This window comes from Triticum dicoccoides, chromosome 7B (assembly GCF_002162155.2).
Source record: "Triticum dicoccoides isolate Atlit2015 ecotype Zavitan chromosome 7B, WEW_v2.0, whole genome shotgun sequence".
Taxonomy (NCBI): Eukaryota; Viridiplantae; Streptophyta; class Magnoliopsida; order Poales; family Poaceae; genus Triticum; species Triticum dicoccoides.
Genome location: NC_041393.1, coordinates 227,351,144 through 227,371,247, shown reverse-complemented (window position 1 = coordinate 227,371,247; position 20,104 = coordinate 227,351,144). Strand labels below are relative to the sequence as shown.

Here is a 20,104-nt window from a genome sequence, read left to right as displayed (position 1 = left end):
TACGCTGCAGCCTCAGCGCTTATTTTCTAGGGTTTGCTCTCTTCACACTCTCTCTCTCCGCTATATATATACACGCTGGAGCCTCAGCGCTTGTAGTTGTTCTCTTCACACACTCTCACCCTCTCCAGATCTAAACAAGACTTCGTTGGCCTCTCTCTCTCTCCCCCCTCACTGCTGGTCAAAGAGCCGGCAGGATCCGTCCGCCGGGAAGGGAAGGAGGCTTAACGCTGTCGCCGTCGGCGAGGGAGGGAATCCACTACCGGCGCAGCTGTTCTCTTTCACCCAGCGGCAGCGCGGGAGGGCCTCCGACCACTTCTTCCTCGCTGTCGTACATAGTGTGGGTAGATTGGCCTCCGGCCGCCTACTGAGCCACACCCCGAGAACCTTAAGGTATAATTTACTTGTTCCACATGCATTGCTCTAGCTGCATGTGGGCTTTTTTCGCTTCTGCACTCGAATCTAGGTGTTGGATCAAACAGGAAAGTAGTGAGGAAAGTTGTATAGCATGAATCTAGGACGTGGTTCAAAGAGAAAAGGGAGGGAGGAAAGTAGTACAGACTGGCTATCCAGCACCTACGTTGGTCGAAAAGGAAAAACAATGACAAACGCAGTACGCACATCTGTAACGAACTGATCTTTCTGTTGGTGGGGGACATGGCTATAGAGTTTGAGCAGGACTAGATTTGCTGCCCTCACATAGGAAAAGATGTCTAAAGATAACAAAACTGGGACCAACACAAATATGCTCCTTGGTTGTTTGTTCTTTGTTGCAACCGATTGTGCATCACCCCTTTATACATCGGTAGATGTACATGGTACTGGTGCGTCCACTGTCCCGTACAACTCTTTAGTTGTTGTTAATCTAATAATGCCGCTGGAAAATTGAAGCAATGCCACAATTAAAAGAAAATTACATGTTTAACGAATTTATTGTTAATATAATCTCTCTGTTAATATCAAGCAATGCCGCTGTTTGAGAAATGCTACTGCCTTGCTTTCTTTCCCATTTAGATAAGTTAGATGCTTCTTTTTGTGGGCTTCTGTGTCATCCACCGTTATTAACCGGTAGTTTTTTCCTTTGCACCTTTGTGTAAACAGGGTTATCTACTCCATCTTGTTGCTATTGCAACCTTTTGTTGCACTGTACAAAACACTTTTGTTTTAAGAGTGTTTTGTGCAATTCAACCAAAATGTCACACCGACAACGTTGCTTGATAACTTGATCTTAGTGGAGCTGCACAAGAGGAGATCTGACTTCCTATGCATGTTGGCAAATTTGATTCAGATCTTCTTCTTGTGAGTTGTTTGAATTTTGCGTCATGAGAAGTCAGTACTAGACTTCTTTCACATGATTGTGTAATGTGCTTTCATATGTTGTGCTACTTATACGGTAATGTTGTTTGATTTTCGTGAACTGCACAAATGGAGACAAGACTTCCAATCTGTATGTGCACCGTAATATCCCACTGAGGTAAGATAATGATATTTCACAACTGTTGGCTTGTATTTTGCTACTGTCATCAGAAGATTAATGTCATTGTTTAGTGCTATACTTGTGCTCTCTAATTGACATGCCAAATCTTATATTGAAGGCGAAGCTTGTCTGTTATTGAACCAAGTGATGAAGGGGAAGAACAAGCAGAAGAAGAACAAAAATCAACTCCCGGTGCTTTAATGAAGCACTGGAACTGTGATGACGCAAGTAATGATCTAGTTTTGCATCTTAATTTATTGCTATGGATGAAACAAGCAATTGTTTTGCCACTGTGATTTGATGCCACTCCTAACGTAATGGCATGGCTGATTCGTGCAGCTACCTACTTGCCTAGGAACATGTAAGCATGTTTGGTCTATGACATCACAAACTTTGTATTCCCCTCCTTAAAATATTGTACTTCCAACTTTCTTGGAAAGTCAAACTTTTTTATTTTTGATCGTATTTATACAATAATACACCAACATTTGTGTCATAAAATCAGTATCATTAGATTCGTGATAAAGTATGAGGTTTCACAAACATTGATATATTTTTGCACAAATTTGATGAAACTTTGAGATAGTTTGACCCTTCAACAAAGTTGAAAGTACACTATTTCAAAGACGGAGGGAGTAAATCATTTGGTTGCTGCCAATTTGGCTAGCTCGTCCCTCAATGAAAAATGTTATAGTAGTATGTTGCTTATGCCATCCTTGATGATGAATCATGGCCTTAGGGAGATTGATTATATGAGAAAGACGAATTTTTTTATTAACTATGCTCACTGTGGGCTAAGTGGGTTATGAGCAATGCCTCTTTTTATATCAACTCTGCATTGTAAATGAAATGCCATATTTTCATTATCAAAACTAATCCCTCCGTTTTTAAATATTTGTCTTTCTAGAGATTTAAACAAGTGACTACATACGGAGCAACCTCTCAGAATAAAGATAAGAGAACACTAAAACATGACAGACCACATAACTGACAACTCATTTGATTTCTGTTGCGTTATCCTAAAGACATTTAGATAATGGTAACTTCACTAATTAGAAAATACAAGTATAGTAGACGGAACAGGTTCCAAGCACACGATATTTGTGGCAATGCATCCATCCAGCCAGCGCCATCATGGCTAGGGTAGACGTAACTTATACATGTTCATTCCAGATTCCTTCTTTTCCTGAAAATGCAACATCAAAGTGAGCTCCCCATATCATTGTTTTTCAGAAAAGTTGTAACACAAATGTCAATCACATGATATCATTGACGATAGTTCTCATGACAACATAATTACAAGCTGTTACACAAACTGGACCTTCTTGGTTTGCACAAAACAAATTGTTCATTTGCTAAGCATCCCCTGAACTGTTTCTGATAAGTTGGTATTTTTACCATAGTAGAAATAAAAGATGTTGACCTCATGCTTCATTTAACAGAAGTTGGGGAAGAACATTATTATGCAGTTTGTGACTTTTTGTGCTGGTTACTTTCTTTAGCTGTGTCCACATTATTAAGAGCTTAGATTGTCATTTATGACATCTCTTTCTTACACCACTTTTTCATGAGCCGACTTCCATTATGGTTATCATAAACTAGACCAGCAAACTGAGACAAGCCAATATGGCAGTTTTCCATGCTTACATATAACTTTGTATCAAAAATACCAAATTATAGTACACACAACGGTGCTCAGCAGCTTGCGGAGACAAGAAAAGTTATGGGAATTCAAATTTAGGAGTGAGCAAAACAAGGACATGCGAGGCCGGTCAGAACTCGGCAGTTGTCCTCTCTGATGCAGTAAGGGCATGAGCACAAGCACAGCTAGGAGCCAAACTGCAGCCAGGAGCAGAGCAGCTAGTTCAAAGTAGCTGCCAAGTCCATTTTCTTCTAAAATGTCATCATTGAGCCTTAGCCTCAAGTCTGAACATCAGATCTAGATTGCGTACCAACCTCATTTTTGGATAAATTTTCTTCTTAAAATTGGTACCTAACTAAGTATTACCCTAGTGCCCCACATTCCTGATTAACCACTCGCAGTTGACAGTCCCTAAAACCACATGAACCTTACAAGAAAGCAACATCTCATTAAAACATACAGACTCGAAGCGAACTAGGAAAAATGAACAGAACTCAAAACCAGATTATTGGCTACAATAGGAGTAATCTACTATTTTGCCTACTCATTTTCTATCAGATATTGTAATTATCAAAGAAAGAAACATGCAGAAATTGAGGGTCCAATGATGTGAAAACATTCCATCTTTTTTAATAGGTGGCAAAACATGTAGTGCACAAAGAAAAATGGATGGATCATTTCCTGATCTTGAAGGCTCCCGCCTACATTAAACTAGAACATGGCGATTTCCCAATACTTAGCACACCAATCTTTTCTTCTTAAAGTTTTGGGTGTGCAACAAATTAAAGATACAGGTGGTTTAGTTATATTTAATTTACAAACTATTTAGGTTGGAAAAAACTAAAGATACAAGTACAGTATTTTCTGCAAAAAAATTGAAGGTGCATACAATGTAAAATTTGATTTGTAACTCAGGGAACCTTGAGCACCAAAGTGACATTTATTCACTAGTTCTTGCACACAACAAGACTGGCATATAACATCCATTGTACACATCTGACATAGAAGAGGTACACAATGGGAGGACAATACACAAATATTGCAGAATCAACAACAAACAGGATTAACTGCAGTAGGTTCACTAAGGAAATATACGTGACTACCATGCAAATTAACAAGGCTATTGGCATACATTGGAAAAGCAGAAACAAAATGGAATGAAGAGTAAAACAGGACATAGTTACCTTCTGGCTCCAGTCAGACCTAAGTACTTGGAGAGCTGGGAGGGAATAAATGCACGATTAGTAGAGAGGCTCGCAGACGCCATGTTGCCATCATTCTCAATGCTGTTCCTATGTACTTTCTTGTATCTAAAAGCTGATCTCAGAGTCTTCTTCAACATGTCAATCGCAATGACCCATGTCACATTGGCGTCACCGAAACACCCATTGCTCAGCACACAAAAGATGACATCCGGGTTCGTCATGCTCACAACAGGGAATGTTGGCGGGACACGGAGTAGATCACCATACCCCTGCAGGGACCAGAGCTCGGTATCTTGGATGGTACTTTCTTTCTCCCATGTCATGCCATGTTCCCTAAGCCTCCAAACTTTGATTGCAAATGAAGAAGCAGCAGCTGACTGGCTGCCTGAAAGAAAGACGGTTCTGGTGACAACCTCAACAAACTTCATGGTTCCGCCATTGGTAACACACACGCTCCTAAAAGCTGATGGGCACCCTCGTCCAGTTTCACTATCACAAGGATCACCAACAGGGTTCATTAGAGGAAGCCGGACATACAAGAGCCGCGGGCATTTGCTGAGAATATCCAAAAACAGGATTCCGCGGAAATAATCTATGTAGCACAGGGAAACTCCATGGGGGACAACGACATCAGTGTGCCACCAAATTAATTCCCCGCCTTGCCCCTTCTTATGGCATATACGTGGTTTGCTGGCTTTCCAGTCCTCCCCAGGGCTGCATGACCGGAAAATACAAAGCCCGGCTACCACCGGAGTATCATCATGGTGGGAGGCATCATCGTGTTTCGGCAAAATCATTAGGTCTGCCACCACAAATTCTTCGCTTTCAGCATCACATAAAAAACCAATGTTACCAAGGGTGACCATATGATCTAACCCACCAGAGCGGAGACAACTGTTTGAGAATCTGAGTTTGCAATCGGGTAGACGCAAGAGCGAGGGCGGCCCAGTGGAGTGGACCGTGTAGACGAAGAAGTCTACCCGGGTGTTGCTGAGAGTGAGCCTCAGAAGAATCGAATTGCCATTGGCGGCCAGGACAAGGGGTTCCCGTCCGTAAAATCCATCCCAGCGATCTTCTCCTCTCCCTGCCCCCGACGACGACGACGAACCCTTTGTAAACCGGCGAGGCGTCCAGTTAACATAGAGGCGGGAAGCACCTGGCGGTGGCACGGCGCGGAAGAAGACGTCTATGGGATGGGAAGTGTTGGTGGCCGGTGCGCCGGCCGAACCGTTGCGCCGGTCGAGCCCCGTGCGTACGATCTCTTTTTGATCCAAGGACACCGTTGTGCCACGTGTTACCATTTTTTTTTTAACGCGCTCGTAGTTATCCCTTCCAATGTCATTTTTGCTGCATCCGATCTATCCTTCGTTTCGAGCAGGGCGAGCGCGGGCGACGTGCTTGTTCGCGCAGGGCGGCGGCGTCGGCGGCCCAGGGCGGATCTCCATTCTCCGGCCATCTATGGCTCCCCCCGATGGTAACACGAGCCCAAATGCTTTCCATTTTCGTTGTTTCTCCCCCCTCCCCCGTTGGATTTAGGGTTAGGGCGTCGCTAGCCGCGGGCTGCCGCCGGCACCGGCGCGGACGAGGATGGCGTTTCCGCGGTCGAGGGAGGCGGCGGGGTGGCGTTCCCGCGGGTCCAGGGAGGAGTCGGGGTGGCGTTCGCGCGGACAGAGGCAGGGGCCGGGGTGGGGTTCCCGCGGGCAGAGGGAGTTGGCGCGGCGGTGAATCATGGTTGCCGATCTGATCTGGTGCCGGCGTAGAACTGTCGTAGCTTTTGCTTGTCCACAGTGTAGTATTGCAAATTCTTGTTTCAGTCATACGAGCAACTACTAAAAGATTCATTAGATTGGTGGATTTGGGTATGACTCTGGAAACAGACTTGTGGAAACAATAAAAAATCTGAACCAACCCCTGGCCAAAAAGTTCTTAGATGTTTTGCTTAGGCCCTACCCAGTGGTTGGCCAGAAGAAAAATCCCCGTGCCACTGCACTAGTATATCCCTGGTTAATTTTCATTGACAGAAGAGCTTGAATTGCTAGTAATAAGAACCAGCGGGGTTGCATGATTAAGTTCTTTCTGTCCAAAATTATTCTCGTCGCTGATTCTCTGTTGCAATGGTGTCATTTTTGAGATTTCAAACATTGCAAAAAGGGGAAGCTACACTTCAGTATAATCGAATTGTACAAGTTTGGTGAATTTTAGTGCAGCAGTCTGAATGTAGACTGGGGAGAGAATATAGTTTGAATCAAGCTTGGCAGATAATGGTCCTTACTCGTTTTCTTAATCATTAGCCGGTGTTTGGTTACGGAAATACACGTGCTGGCATTATGTACCTTTTTGTGGGAAGTTGGATTTGGGATTCGATAAGGCAAGAGCAGGCAAAATGTCAATGGCACAATCTACATGAAAGAGCTGACTAATGTTGTTCAGTCTACAACATTCTGTAGTAGAACACTAGAAATATAAGTACATTATTTTGTCTGGTCTTATTTTTGTTCTTCCTATAACTTTGGTCTTATTTGTGCTTTGGTCTGATATGCACTATATATATTTTTTGCCAATGAATCACTACTCGTTGTGCTGCGCAACCCAACATTCCTGAATTCATACGTTTGTCAGAATTTTTTAGGTGTTCATGTATGTTTCTTCCTAGCTTCTGATGGTATGGTTTTATGGTTTTATTGACTTGTGTTTTTTCCTTTTTTGTAGATGTTGCAGGTAACTCTGGTGAGAATGAGGGGAGTAAGAAGGCTAAGAAGAAGATTAAGAAGAAAGGCAATCTATGTGGCTTTAAGTCAAGGTTTAACTCAAAAAGGCTGGCTTAGATTGGGAAGCAAATATCACCGGAAAAACAGAGAATCATAAGGGAGGGACCGTTTGGAGACTTGTTGGACATCCGGTCTTTCAAGGTGCCCCATGAGCTCATTGAGTTTGTTGCGATGAACACGAATCACGTACTCTCTGAGTTCAAACACAAGAACAAATCTATCACCTTCAGCAAGCTTATGGTGAAAAGGATTTTCAACGTGCCATCCGGTGATAGACCCGTGAAGATTCAAAAGAAGAGTGATGAACATGATCTTCGCAACATTTACAAGGAGGGGAACAGGGCTCCAATCGCCCATGTTGTCAAGTTGCTCACTAGTTGCAGTGAGGAGGACGTGGATATGATAAATAGGACTTGGGCACTCCTTGCGTTGGCAACAGTTTTGTGCCCAGGCACGGGCAATATGGTGAACCTTGAGTATCTTGCTTCCTTGGAAGATATGTCTTTGGTGCATGAGTTCGCTTGGGATGAGCACTTGTTGGCACGAGCGATGGAGGAGGTTGGAGTCTTTCAAGAGAAGAAGAGGATGCAAGCAAACGCAGAAAAAGAGTTCCAGATTGCTTCATGCCTCCCCATGTTAGCGGTATGCAATGCAACATTATGAAATACCTCCATCTTTTTTCCTTTGCTGCATGAAACCTTCATGACTTTTATGTTTTTTGTTGGCTAATGTCCTTTTTCCATCCCATGCAGATCATATACATGGATCATGTTGATATCCCGGCGGGCCTCCCAAATGAGCATGCTATTGATTATTCCGTGCCGAGGATACGTTTTGTTTGCCAAAAGGATTTTGAGTGGCTGGATAAAGTTGACAAGAACAAGCTCACTCTTATCCAACCTTTCTACGGGAAACACACCCATGTAATTTTGCTACATCCCGCCTATGTATTTTCCTTTGTCAATGGAGTATTAACACCCCCCTGTTTTTTGCTCACTGAATTTGCATGTAGCAATCCTTGCTTTTCCAATTAGTTTATGGCAGCCTTCTTATTTCCGCCACTCATGTTTTGTTTTCCTAGATCCGGAGTTTGTGCAACACCCCCTATGCAGCACAACTTGTGGGACAGGAAGTTGGTGCTGAAGCAGCTAGTGGGCAGGGAGGTGGTGCTCAAGCACCTAGTGGCCAAGGAATTAGTGGCCAAGGAAGCCAAGTTCAAGGTGCTGAAAATCAAGCAAAGAACTCTCAATCAAACGAGGCTCAACAAAATGTTGATGCTGAACCACACCTATCATCATCGCTGAACGAGTGGCTGCAGCAATCATTCCCTAGCATGCAAGATCTAAGGGTACATTTTCATTTCCTGTTTAGGCTTCACATTATTTTTGTTATATCAAGTTGCAAGTGTATATTTATTTTGCTGCATCCTTCATTTTGATGTGCTACAACCATGTTCTGTTTTTGCTTCATATGTGGTTTAAGTTCATACCTACTAGGCTTTTTTTGCTACATCCATGTGTCTAGTGTGCTACAACTACCTTCTGTTTTTGCTTCATCCATTTAATAGTTTTGCTACATCCATATCATAAATCTGCTACCTACATACATGACAGTAATTTGCTACAATCACACTCTTTATCTGATACATAGTAACACAGTAGCATACCTACTTGTTTTCTCGCTCCATCCATACCTCTAATGTGCCACACCCACATTTGTGTTTTTTTACATCCACACATGTGACTAAAATGTACAATAATTGGCTTTGTTGTAGGTACCAACTCAGTTTCAAATGCTTTACGACAAGCACAAGGGTATTTTTGCAGCGGAGGTGGATGATGTTGTAGGCAAGTTTGGACAATGTTTAAAGGGATTGCAGTGCAGCCGGATGGCTGCCCTCCTTCGCGATGTTGGAGACGCCGTCACAGCTACCAGTGAGCCCAACTTCTCCTTCGAAGCACCTATCATGGACGAATGTCGCGGAAAAGAGAATGATGCTAAAGCTGCAAATGATGGCATTGGTGCTCAAGCTCAAGCTGAAGGTACAACACCTAGCATTAACAAGGATGAAGTCACCGGATTGAAGCAACAAGTAGCAACCGAGGCTGCTGAAACTCGTGAGCAACAAATAGTGAGTTTCGAGATGGAAGGGAACGTCTCACCTCACAGCCCCCCACTCTTCTATGATGCACCCAGGAGTGCGACAGCTGGCATTTGGGACGACGAGCCATCCTGTGAGTTGTTCCCAAAGGGCTCCGAAGACTACGAGATGATGCATTGCACGGATGAGCCTATAACCAAGAAAAGCACAGTCAGCCCCATATTTGAAAACATCCCCGTGTTCCCTGTTTCAGACGATGATGACAGCCCAAGTATGCTTCCTTCCTCCTGCATCATTTCTTTTTGTTTTTCTCCATGTCATTTTTTTCGCTACATATGTGTGATTGCATCAAATTCTCTTTTGTACAATCCCTTGCAAAACTCATCCATTTTTTGTTGCTTGCTGCAGCTCCTAATATGGTCGCTACAGAAGAGCATTTTGTTGAGGCAAGCAGTGGCCCTAGCACACATGACAAGAACACTAGGAAGAAGAGGATGGCCAAAGTTCCAGCGGTAAAAAATACCAAGGCAAAGAAGCAAAAGGTTGATGCAGCTGCAGCCATGTATGAGAAGTATGTAAAGCATGGGAAACCATTGAGGAGATCACATGACAATGAACAAGTGTGAGCTACCTAAGCCCTATCTCTTGTTGCTTTCTGTTTTTTATTTTTTTTCTGCTCGAAACAAATGATTCATTTGGTTGCATCTATGGTAACAGGACACCTTTCATCAAGATGGGTGGATTTTACATTGGATACAAGAAATTCCTGGTATGCTTCAAGCCTCGTGGGGATATGAATGATGAGGTTATGTCCCTATGCATCGAGATGAACAACATGACATCCCGTGCAGCAAGTGGTACGAATCGGAAGAAATACATGTTCTCAGTCCACGCGGGGGTAAGTTTTTGCAGAAACAAGCAATGCTTCATTCCTTTTTTCTTCACATTTTTTGTTGCAACACACACTAACCATTTTTGTTGTGGCCATCCTTCAAGTAGATGCTACTAAAACAAGACCCAACAACCTTCCAACCAGCAAAACTCATACCCGAGCTTGAAAGGGCTGTGACAAAGTTCAAGGCGAATAAATATGACCTCGTAAGTTTCCAGAGAGCCTACTTTTGTTTCGCACCACAAAATACTTTGAAAATATGATCCAATGATGTAGCATTTCTTTCGAAACATATGTAGCAATTATTATTGATGTTGACAACATCTGTTTGAAACACATGTAGCAACTCTAATTGATGTTGGAAGCTTTTTTGCACATCAGTTACATGTGTCTGAGTCCCCCTTTTGCCTTTCTTTTGTGCTTTCCAGCTTTTTTTCACAATTGTTCATGATAAGCACTGGATAATTGTTTGCGCAAACTTGCTATACAAGCAGTGGAATGTATTTGACTCAATCCATTCAAAAGGAAAACAATCTCCTTTGATGAAGCAAGCAAATAACCTGGTAGGCTCATGCTCTCTATTTTTTAAATTTTCTGTTCGAATTTTGCTTCATCTACATAAATGCCATGTTGTCATCTTCACACACCTTATCCTTTTTTTTCAAACTTTTGTGCGTGTTTCTTGGTGGTAGATCACAAACTTTGCAGCCCTCGCACAAGAGTACAGCCAATTCAATGTCGATGTTGGATCCTTCGCCCGTGTTGACCTAGAGGATTACCCAAAGCAAGATAACCTGTGAGTTTTCTTTTTGAATTTTTGCTTCAATCATGTGTTCCATTTCAACATTCTTGCTTGTTTCAACTATGCATCGGAAATATGAAGGAGAATTTTTTTAAATCTCACAGATGTGATTGTGGCTTTTTCGGGCTCAAATATGTGGAGAACTTTGATGGGAAGTCAATGAAAGAGTACAATCAGGTAATTTCTTTGTCATTTTGTTGCAATCTACTTTCCTTTTTTTCAATACTCATGCAACACAAGAATAATTAGTATCATACTTGCTTAATTTTTTTCATTCATTTTTACAGGAAGACGTGGCGCGATACCGCATGGATGTGGTGCACAACCTTTGCACTCACCCAATGAACAATGCCCCAATGGAGCGGGCATTCAATGAAGAGTTGGCGGCTTAATTTGCGGGAGGGTTCAAGACGATCAAGCTCGTTTTCTTTCGTTAGGTCTAGAATCATGTCTGAGGTGGCAGCGTTCTGATAGTATTAGAGTAGTGCGCGTTCGTATGTACCCTAATGATACCTTCGGTAAACATATGTGTTCTTTTTTTGGTATGTAAACCGATGATAACTTGATCTCTTTTGGATGAAGCACTTCTCCCGTTCTTTAATGGATGTGATCTTCTGCTTTGCCAACATGATCATGCATTGACACTCGTTTATTGTTTTGCTGGTTATGAGCTTCATCCATAGAAGTTTCAAGGGAATCTCTGTGCAATTTTCCCCTCGAAACCTTTTTCATGAAAACAATATGTGGATGCTGCATTGTCACAGTCAAATTGTTGGAAGCTTACAAAAAATAGCTACAACCTTCTGTTAGATTTGTTGCATGGCAAAAATCTACATTTTTACCTGTGATTTTTTTGCTACATCCCCTGTGATTTTTTTGCTGGAAGCATAATGTAAATAAGCTTCCTTTCCAAACTCTTGCTGCATAGCAAAACCAACACTTTAAATCATTCAAGGCTTTTTCCTTTTTCAAACTTGTTATTTTGCTTCAACCATGTTTAAAAAAGCTTCAACCATTGTTTGAAAAAGCTTCAACCATGTTTCCAAAAGCTTCAACCATTGTTTAAAAAAGCTTCAACCATTATTTTTTTGCTTCAACCATGTTTAAAAATGGCTTCAACCATTGCTTGAAAAAGCTTCAACCATGTTTTCCAAAATCTTTCAACCATTATTTTTTGCTTCAACCATGTTTAATAAAGCTTCAACCATTGCTTGAAAAAGCTTCAACCATGTTTTCCAAAAGCTTCAACCATTATTTTTCAAAAAGATTCAACCATGTTTTCCAAAAGCTTGAACCATGTTTCCTACAAGCTTCAACCATGTTTACAGAAGCTTCAATCATGTTTTTAAAATGTTGCAATCATGCTTTTTCACAGAGATTCTAAACATGATTTCAAGGATATTCAACCATTGAGTACTATTTAAAAAAAACTTATAAGTTGGCACCATCATAATTCAAAAATCAACATTCTGCATTTTGAAACCACACATGTAGTAGTATGTTGCAATCCCAAAACACAAACATTCACAACTAGTCAACACAACTTTTTATCATAAGACAAGGGGTGTTACAAGGTAATTCATCATTGTTCCCCTCACGAAACATCCTAAAGTGTAAGGATTGGCCCGACACCTGGAGCTTTCGCGCTCGCACTCACAGCAAGAAAAGCGGCAAGGAGTTGGCAGTTCTTCACGTTGTGATCCTCATCTTCACAATATTTGCATGGAGTCTTCTTTTCCCTTGGCTTTGGAGCTTTCTTCGTTTTCGCTGCGTCCTTCTTTGCTTTCTTCTTCATTTCATCTTCTCGAAGCTCAATTAGTGGCTTCCTTCGCTTCTCTTTTTCTTTTGGCCTCCCCTTCTTTGCTGACTTTGGTGGGTTTCGTAGTCCTACGGGGGGTGGATCCTGCTGCCCTGTACTGGGACCCCCTGAGAGTTGTTCATTTGCTGCATGACCTTGGGCTTCTTCGCCTCGTGCAACTTCATCGATCGCTCTAGCTTTTATTTCAGCAACCCCAACACTGCCCTGATCAATTAGCCCAGAGACAAAACTATAAGCTTCATCATTGAAGCATGCATCAGAAGCGAGTTTCCCAAACTTCCGGCAGAGAGAGTTAAACTTTAGGGTGTTTGTTGTGGGGACGCCGAAATGCATAGCTCTATGCCCATCGCCTGGTTCAGGTGCAAGGTCGGTTGCTCTCTTAGACCATCTTGGAAGCATGTAATTTGCAGGTATCGCTTGCACGTTCAGGTGCACCATGACACGGATGATATGTGGGCAGATCAGCCCACACATCTCAAACATGTTGCAACTGCACATGTATGTCTGATCATCAGGGGCAACACACACCGTGTACACTTTAGGGTTCATGCCATCATTTGCAACAAGACGAAACCAGCCGACATTCCCTTGCAACTGGTATTGCAACCCATAGCCTGTTGATTTAGCCAATAGTTTCTGAAACTTGAAAAATACCTCTCTGGTATAGAAATCAGCAGCCTGCTTCTCAATGTTGTAACTGCAAACAAAAAAGCTTCCAACATCAATAAGAATTGCTACATATGTTTCATTCAAATGCTGCATCCAAACTGTACTGGAAAACTAAAAAAAATGCTACATGACTTTTGGACTTACTTGCCCCAGAGTGGTGGCCTCGTCGCTTCATTGATGAAGCCCGCATTGTCTTCACGATCAAGCATCAGCTCCTGGCAAAGCTCAAACTGCTGCACAAAGGTCCAAACCGAGTCTCCATGATGATTTAATGTCTTGAAGTAGGAATTCAGGCCCTCGGAGCGCCCAGTTGTTCCTGTGAATGGGAAGAACTTATTCCTAAAGTACACAGGAGCCCACGTCTCCCTGCTATTCCACATGTTTTTGAGGTGTTTCTTATCAGCCACACCAAACACCTCGACCATCTGCTTCCACCGTTCTTCAAACTCCTCAACGGTGTCTGAACCATTAATGCAACCATAGAATGCTTCTGCAAAAGGCTCATCCTTGCCCAGCATCCTCCCTAGTTTTGTTCTTGCAACCCGGAAGACGTGCCACTTGCAACATCTGTGTGTTGAATGTGGGAATACCATTGAGATGGCTGTAGCCATTGCCTGGTCTTGATCAGTCATAATGTTCAACGGATGCTCATTATTCATTGCCAACATCCATTGCTGGAAGACCCACTTGAAAGTTTCAATGGTCTCATCAGGCAACAAAGCACACCCCAAGCAAACAGTGTGTGTGTGGTTGTTAATGCCAACAATTGGAGCAAACGGCAGGTTGTAGCAATTTGTGCAGAATGTGGTGTCGAAAAACACACAATCTTTGTACTTTGGATACAAGGCCCTTGTTCTCCCATCAACCCAGAAAAGCGCCCTAACAGCTCCATCTTCTTCTAGCTTCGAGAAAAAGAAGTTTGGATTCTCCACTTGTCTTCTCTCAAAGTACTCGATTGTCAGCTCCAAATCACGTTCCGATAGGCCCCTTCGCAACTTTGCTCTTGCATTTGTCACATCAGTCTTCACATACGGCAAACTCCTTGGATCGCAACACCGTGCATCTCCAAGCAAGCCCATCATATTAGCCGTAGATATGTTGCGATAGTGCAGTGAAGTGATGTACTGCATGTCTGCATCCGGGATCTTTCTGTGAGAGCGGCAAAATCTCCGACGCCCCCTTTGCAACATCAACTGGTGTGTGTGATCGGCCTCAAAAATTGTCACAACCCAGCTACCGTCTTTGAGGTTAACACCCATATGAGCCTTGCAATCATACCGCTCCAACCGATTTCTTTTCCTCTTGTCGCTCACATCCATATAGATGCCAGCTTGTTTGCTTGGAGATTTTTTGTTACCAGCGTAGCTCATATCAACATCATCACACTCATTTGTTGCAGCCCCTTCAGAAATGCTACCACCAACACTCTTCGAAGGATTTTTCCGTGAGTGTATGCACTCAAAAACTCTATAGATTAGAATGCGCTTCTTATCCGAGCTATTTTTCCTACTATACTTTGACGTCACAATGCGAGTTCCAAAGCCCATCTTCGAGGCATATTCATTGTAAACACGCTGAGCTTCTTCAACATTGTCAAAAACCATTCCAACAAAAGGGACAACTGGCTGTGATGATATATCTTCATCTGGTTCGTCAACAAGTGTTGCAGCATTTCCATTGGCATTGTCACTAGCCACATGAGCATTGCCTTGATTTGGAGCTACACCACCGGTGTTCAGCTGAAACGAATCGTCACTAACATTTCGCGGAGTTTCATTCAGATCAATGCCTTCTTCTTCTTCTTCTTCTTCATGTGCAACATTTTGCATATCATCGTCAAGGAAAATTGATGGCTCAACAGCAACATTCTGCAACAAAATCAGCAACCAAGTCATTTTTTTTGCTGCGTGAAAAAATACGTAAAAAGCACGAACAAAAAAAAGTGGACGCAGCATGGCAATCATAACCCAAAAACAATTCCTGCATGCAGCATTTTAGGATGCAGCATGCAACATCTAGCAAGTAGCATGAAGCAAATGCAACACATGCTTGTAACATTTTATCAACATCCAGCAGGAAGAAACATCTTACTAGCATTAATTGAGAACATATTAGCAATATTACACAAAAAACAAACACAAGCATGTTGGCAACATCTCTTTTCAATCTCATGATCATCAAAGGTTGCAAAAAAAATTTTGTGAACAAAATGATCTAGGGTTTGCAATTGAATTTCATACCAGATCAAATTCATCCCGGCCATGCCGTGCTGCATCTTGGAAGACCACACCAGGGTTGTAGTACCGTTGCAGCACCGGTCCACTACTACCAGGGTCTTCCCTCCTCAGTGGGCTTCGGCCATGAACGGCAGCGGAGCTCGAGCCCAAATCCATGGCGGCAAGGAGGTCGTTGCGGATGTACGACATGGTTGAAGCAAGCACAGGGCGTCTTGATAGATGAGGGAGCCCCTCCTCGAGGTTATTAGGTCGTGGGGAACAAAAAACCGGCGGATCCGGCCGCCGCCGCCGCGGGTTGGGGAGCCGCCGCCGCGGGTTGGGGACGAACAGACGCGGGGGATCCAGCTCCCCTGTTTTCCCCGTTGTGGCGCGTCTTTAGCACGGTTGCAACATAACATACCATTTTTTGCTGCAACGGTTCATTAGGTACTCACTTTGCGCGCAGATCTGACGGTTGGCGCTGACCGCATCGGACGGTTCGGGCTCGACCGGCCCAACTGTTGGGCCGGTGCGCCGGCGCAGATCGCTGGCCCTATGGGATCGCCCATGGATGTCTCCGCGTGCGCCTTGGTCGCGTGAAAGTCTTCCATAGGGTAATCGGAATCGATGGTGGGTACGGGGTAGTTCAGGCGGGTGTGTGGATCTAGCATCACCCAGTCGGGGTAGCGGAAGGAGGCCTTGGCTACCGACGGCGCGTCGGGGCTATCCATGAGGTGGCGCCGATGTACTTCGTAGCAGGCCCGGGGCGCTGCTATATGTGGCCCGTTTTAGGCCCGGGACGAGACCGAGGCGAATCCTAAACGGGGGGGCGCTGCTATATGTGGCCCGTTTTAGGCCCGGGACGAGACCGAGGCGAATCCTAAACGGGGGAGCAACCAGGGAGCTCCCAACCGGCGCCTTAAGCGCCGGTTCAGGAAGCTGGCTGTCAGGGGCCGGCCCACGATACGCCTTATCTATACCACAAAAAAATCCCCTAAAAAGGGTTGCTCTCGAAAGGATTCGACCAAGCTACGTCCAGTACATGTTCCATGTCACCTAACCACTAGGGCAACCAATCGATCATAGATATTTTCAGCGCGAATGAGTTAAGAATAATTAAAGTCGCACTATTTATTGTGCACAGATTTGGGCAAACGTAATTTTTTGGGGAAGAAATTTGAAAGTTCGCAGATTTCAAAATAAATCACGAATTGAAAAGGTTAGCGAACTAAAAAAATCATTAATTTTAAAAAAGTTCACAAATTTCAAAAAAGTTCATCAATTTTGAAAATAGTTCATCAATATCAAAAAAAGTTCGTTCAAATTTTTAAAAAAGTTCAACGAATTTGAAAAATGTTCACCGAATTTGAAAAATGTTCATCAAAGTTGGAAAAAATTCATCAAATTTGAAAAAAGTTCATCGAAATATAGAAAAAGTTCATCAAATTTGAAAAAAGTTCATGGAATTTTAAAAAAATGTATTTTTCTTTTTTTGTTCATGATTTCAAAATGTGTTCATAGTTTTCAAATTTATTCACTTTTTCAAATTTTGTTCACAATTTTAAATTGTTCAGTGTACATAAAAAAATGTTCAATGGGTATTTAAATGGTTTTTCATGGCATATCACAAAATTGTTCAATGTGTAGTTAAAAATTGTTCAGATTATATTACAGAAATGTTCAATGTATAAAATTTGTTCATCTTATATCAAAAAAATGTATAAATATGTTTTAAATTATTTCAATGTATATCACAAAAATGTTCGCTGTGTAGTTAAAAATTGTTCATCGTACACTGAAAAAATGTTCAGTGTATATTTGAAAATCGCTCATCGTATATAATTTTTTGTTCATGTTCTCAATAATTGTTCACATTTTAAAAAATTCATGGAGTTTGAAAATTTCCATCAAATTTTAAAAAAAGTTCATTCAATTTTAAAAATTTCACCAATTTAAAAAATTCGCACTTTTAAGAAAAGAAAAAAAGAAAAATGAGAAAAGAAAAAGAAAAAAGGAAACAAAAAAACGCCTAGAAATCCGCGAGCAGTGAAAGCTATTTGGTGGGCTCTCGCGGCCTACGTAAATAAAAGAACGAAAATAAGTACATGGATAGAATTGCTACGGTGGTCTGTTGGTTAGTGCGTTGCTGTTTCAACAGAGAGATTGCGAGTTTGAACCCTCGCATTCGAAATAAGATTTTTGCTGCAGTTTTTCAACAAAAAGAAAAAGAAGAAAACGAGCCGGCCCAGCGCGGCATGGGGTATGCGCCCGTTTGTGGCAACAGATGAAGCGGGCGCTTAAGGCGCACGTTAGGAAATGTCGAGCAACTAGTTAACGAGCTTCCCTCAAAAAAATAGTTAACGAGCGACCGCGCGGAAAACTCCCCTCTCGTTAGGGTTTTACCTTCCTCTCGGCGGCGGCGATTTTCATCCCTCGTAGAGAACAAATCTCCCCTCCCTTCCCCTCCCCGCTAGTCACGTCGGCGCGCCGATGGCGGGGGCCCTAGGGATCCTACCGCTCGCGGAAAAAATACCTCGAGCAAGAGATTGATGGGTGATACTGCCTCAGGATCGGGCACGTCTGCCTCCGATCTGGAGGCGATGATGGAAGAACTTGGCTTGAAGGAAGACGATCTGGAGGACGTCGTGATCGAAGATGAGGAGCTTCCGGCGGAGGCAACTCCCTGGATGGCCATTGCTAGGGTTCACACGGAGAAAACGTACAGCCAGTACTGGTTCTATCGGAATATGAGGGCTGTTTGGGACTTGGCAAAGGAGGTAAAGGTTAGGCCGCTTGAGGAGAACCTGTACACTATGCAGTTTGGGTGCCTCGGCGACTGGGAACGGGTGATGGAGGATGGACCATGGACTTTCAAAGGGAAAGTTGTAGTTCTAGCACATTATGATGGCTTCACTAAGCCGTCGTCAATAGAGCTCAATAAGATTGATTATTGGATGCAGATCCATGATCTCCCCGACGCTTCTTTTCCAAGATCAAGGCATTGTCCGCTACGGTAGGAGAATTCATCTTTGCTGAGCCAAAATCACAGGACTTTGAAGGGAATTTCGCACGGGTCCGAGTAAGGATTGATGTCACTAAGCCCCTCAAGAATGCAGTCTTGCTTGTGATCAAGAAGAAAGATGTTCTCCAGAGAGTGATATCTAGAGTTAAATACGAACGGCTCCCAGATTGGTGTGCTGTTTGTGGATATTTTGGGCATCTGTTTAAAGAGTGTGGCAATGGAGTTCACCCTCCAAAAGCATTAGTTTTCAAGGACCTCAAAGCGACATGGTTCAAAGGGCCGGGAAGAGGTCCAAGGGAGGGAAGAGGTCAAGAGGATGGAAATGGAGGGAGAGGAGGCCGTGGCAGAGGCCAGCCTGGAAGAGGCTGCAGCCGGGGCCCTACAAAGTCCAACCCTTTTGAAGGATAAAACGAGGAAGATACAACCAACCATACTACTGATGTGGCTATGGACGAGGCAGAAAAGAACAAGAAGAGAGGAGTTACGACAGGTGATCCCAAATCATCTTTGACATTGGCGGCTATCAGCGGTAATGCTAGCAATCCTTTGCTGCTACCCCCACCAGAGATCCCGCCAAGCCCTTCTTCAGTGCAAGAACCAAAGAGGGCCAAGCAAAGCTCAAACACAACCAACAAGAAATGTGGGAAGAATGCAGTGGTGGCCAAAAACATTGATGCGTGTTTGGCGGACTCCCAAGTAGGGTCGCGCCTAATGCAATGAGTCTGCTATGTTGGAACTGTCGCGGGGCTGGCAAACCCGCGACGGTTCGCGAGCTTTGTGATCTCATGAGGCAACTTGCCCCCTCTATTGTGTGTATTGTTGAAACCCAAATTGAGGGCTCTCGAGTAGAGAATATGGTAGGTTCTTTAGGATACAATAAAAGTTTTGTTGTTAGTAGCTCTGGTAGAAGTGGTGGTTTGGGAATTTTTTGGAATGAGGAATTAAAGCTCGAAGTTATTGGTTACTCCGAATATCACATTGACTTGACAGTTGATGAGCTTGTTGATACAAAAGTTAGAGTTACTTTTGTCTATGGAGAAGCGCAGGTTAACCAATGTTACAAAATGTGGGATATGCTTAAGGGGATTGTCGGTTCCAGCAATCTGCCCTGGGTTGTGATGGGTGACTTCAACGAAGTACTTCATGCACATGAACATGATGGTGTGGGTACTCTGAGCCAAGCTTAGATGGACTTATTTCGCGATGCTCTATACACATGTGGCCTGACTGATATTGGCTACATTGGAAGAAATTGGACCTTCAAAAAAAGTTGCTGGAGGTACGTATACCAAGGTTCGGCTAGATAGAAGTGTAGCAAATATGGCCTGGTGTGTGGCATTCCTGGATGCAATAACATAACACAAAGAAGCTGCCTCGTCCGATCACATACCTATTTACGTGAAGCTAAAGGACATGCATGCATGCAGAAGGGCCCCGCGCAGGTTTAAATATGAAGTTTGTTGGGAGCGTGACCCAGCCTTGGTGGATGTAGTG

At 43.2% G+C, this 20,104-nt stretch overlaps 1 protein-coding gene and 2 long non-coding RNA genes across 3 annotated transcripts; 2 read left to right on the top strand and 1 right to left on the bottom strand.

Annotated features, from left to right (window-relative positions):
- Positions 1 to 2,318: 2,318 nt before the first annotated feature.
- On the bottom strand, positions 2,319 to 16,322 carry LOC119339865. Its single transcript, XM_037611767.1, has 3 exons — positions 16,142 to 16,322; positions 4,301 to 5,507; positions 2,319 to 2,660 (listed from the first exon to the last, which is right to left on the bottom strand). The coding sequence occupies exons 1-3, from the start codon at positions 16,317 to 16,319 to the stop codon at positions 2,639 to 2,641; spliced, it is 1,407 nt and encodes a 468-aa protein (XP_037467664.1). The 5' UTR covers positions 16,320 to 16,322; the 3' UTR covers positions 2,319 to 2,638.
- LOC119339866 lies at positions 9,998 to 10,625 on the top strand. Its single transcript, XR_005164245.1, has 3 exons — positions 9,998 to 10,088; positions 10,190 to 10,288; positions 10,511 to 10,625. It is a non-coding gene; the product is annotated as an uncharacterized LOC119339866 (long non-coding RNA).
- Positions 10,627 to 11,050, top strand: LOC119339867. The gene is made up of 3 exons (XR_005164246.1): positions 10,627 to 10,645; positions 10,775 to 10,878; positions 10,989 to 11,050. It is a non-coding gene; the product is annotated as an uncharacterized LOC119339867 (long non-coding RNA).
- Positions 16,323 to 20,104: the final 3,782 nt, after the last annotated feature.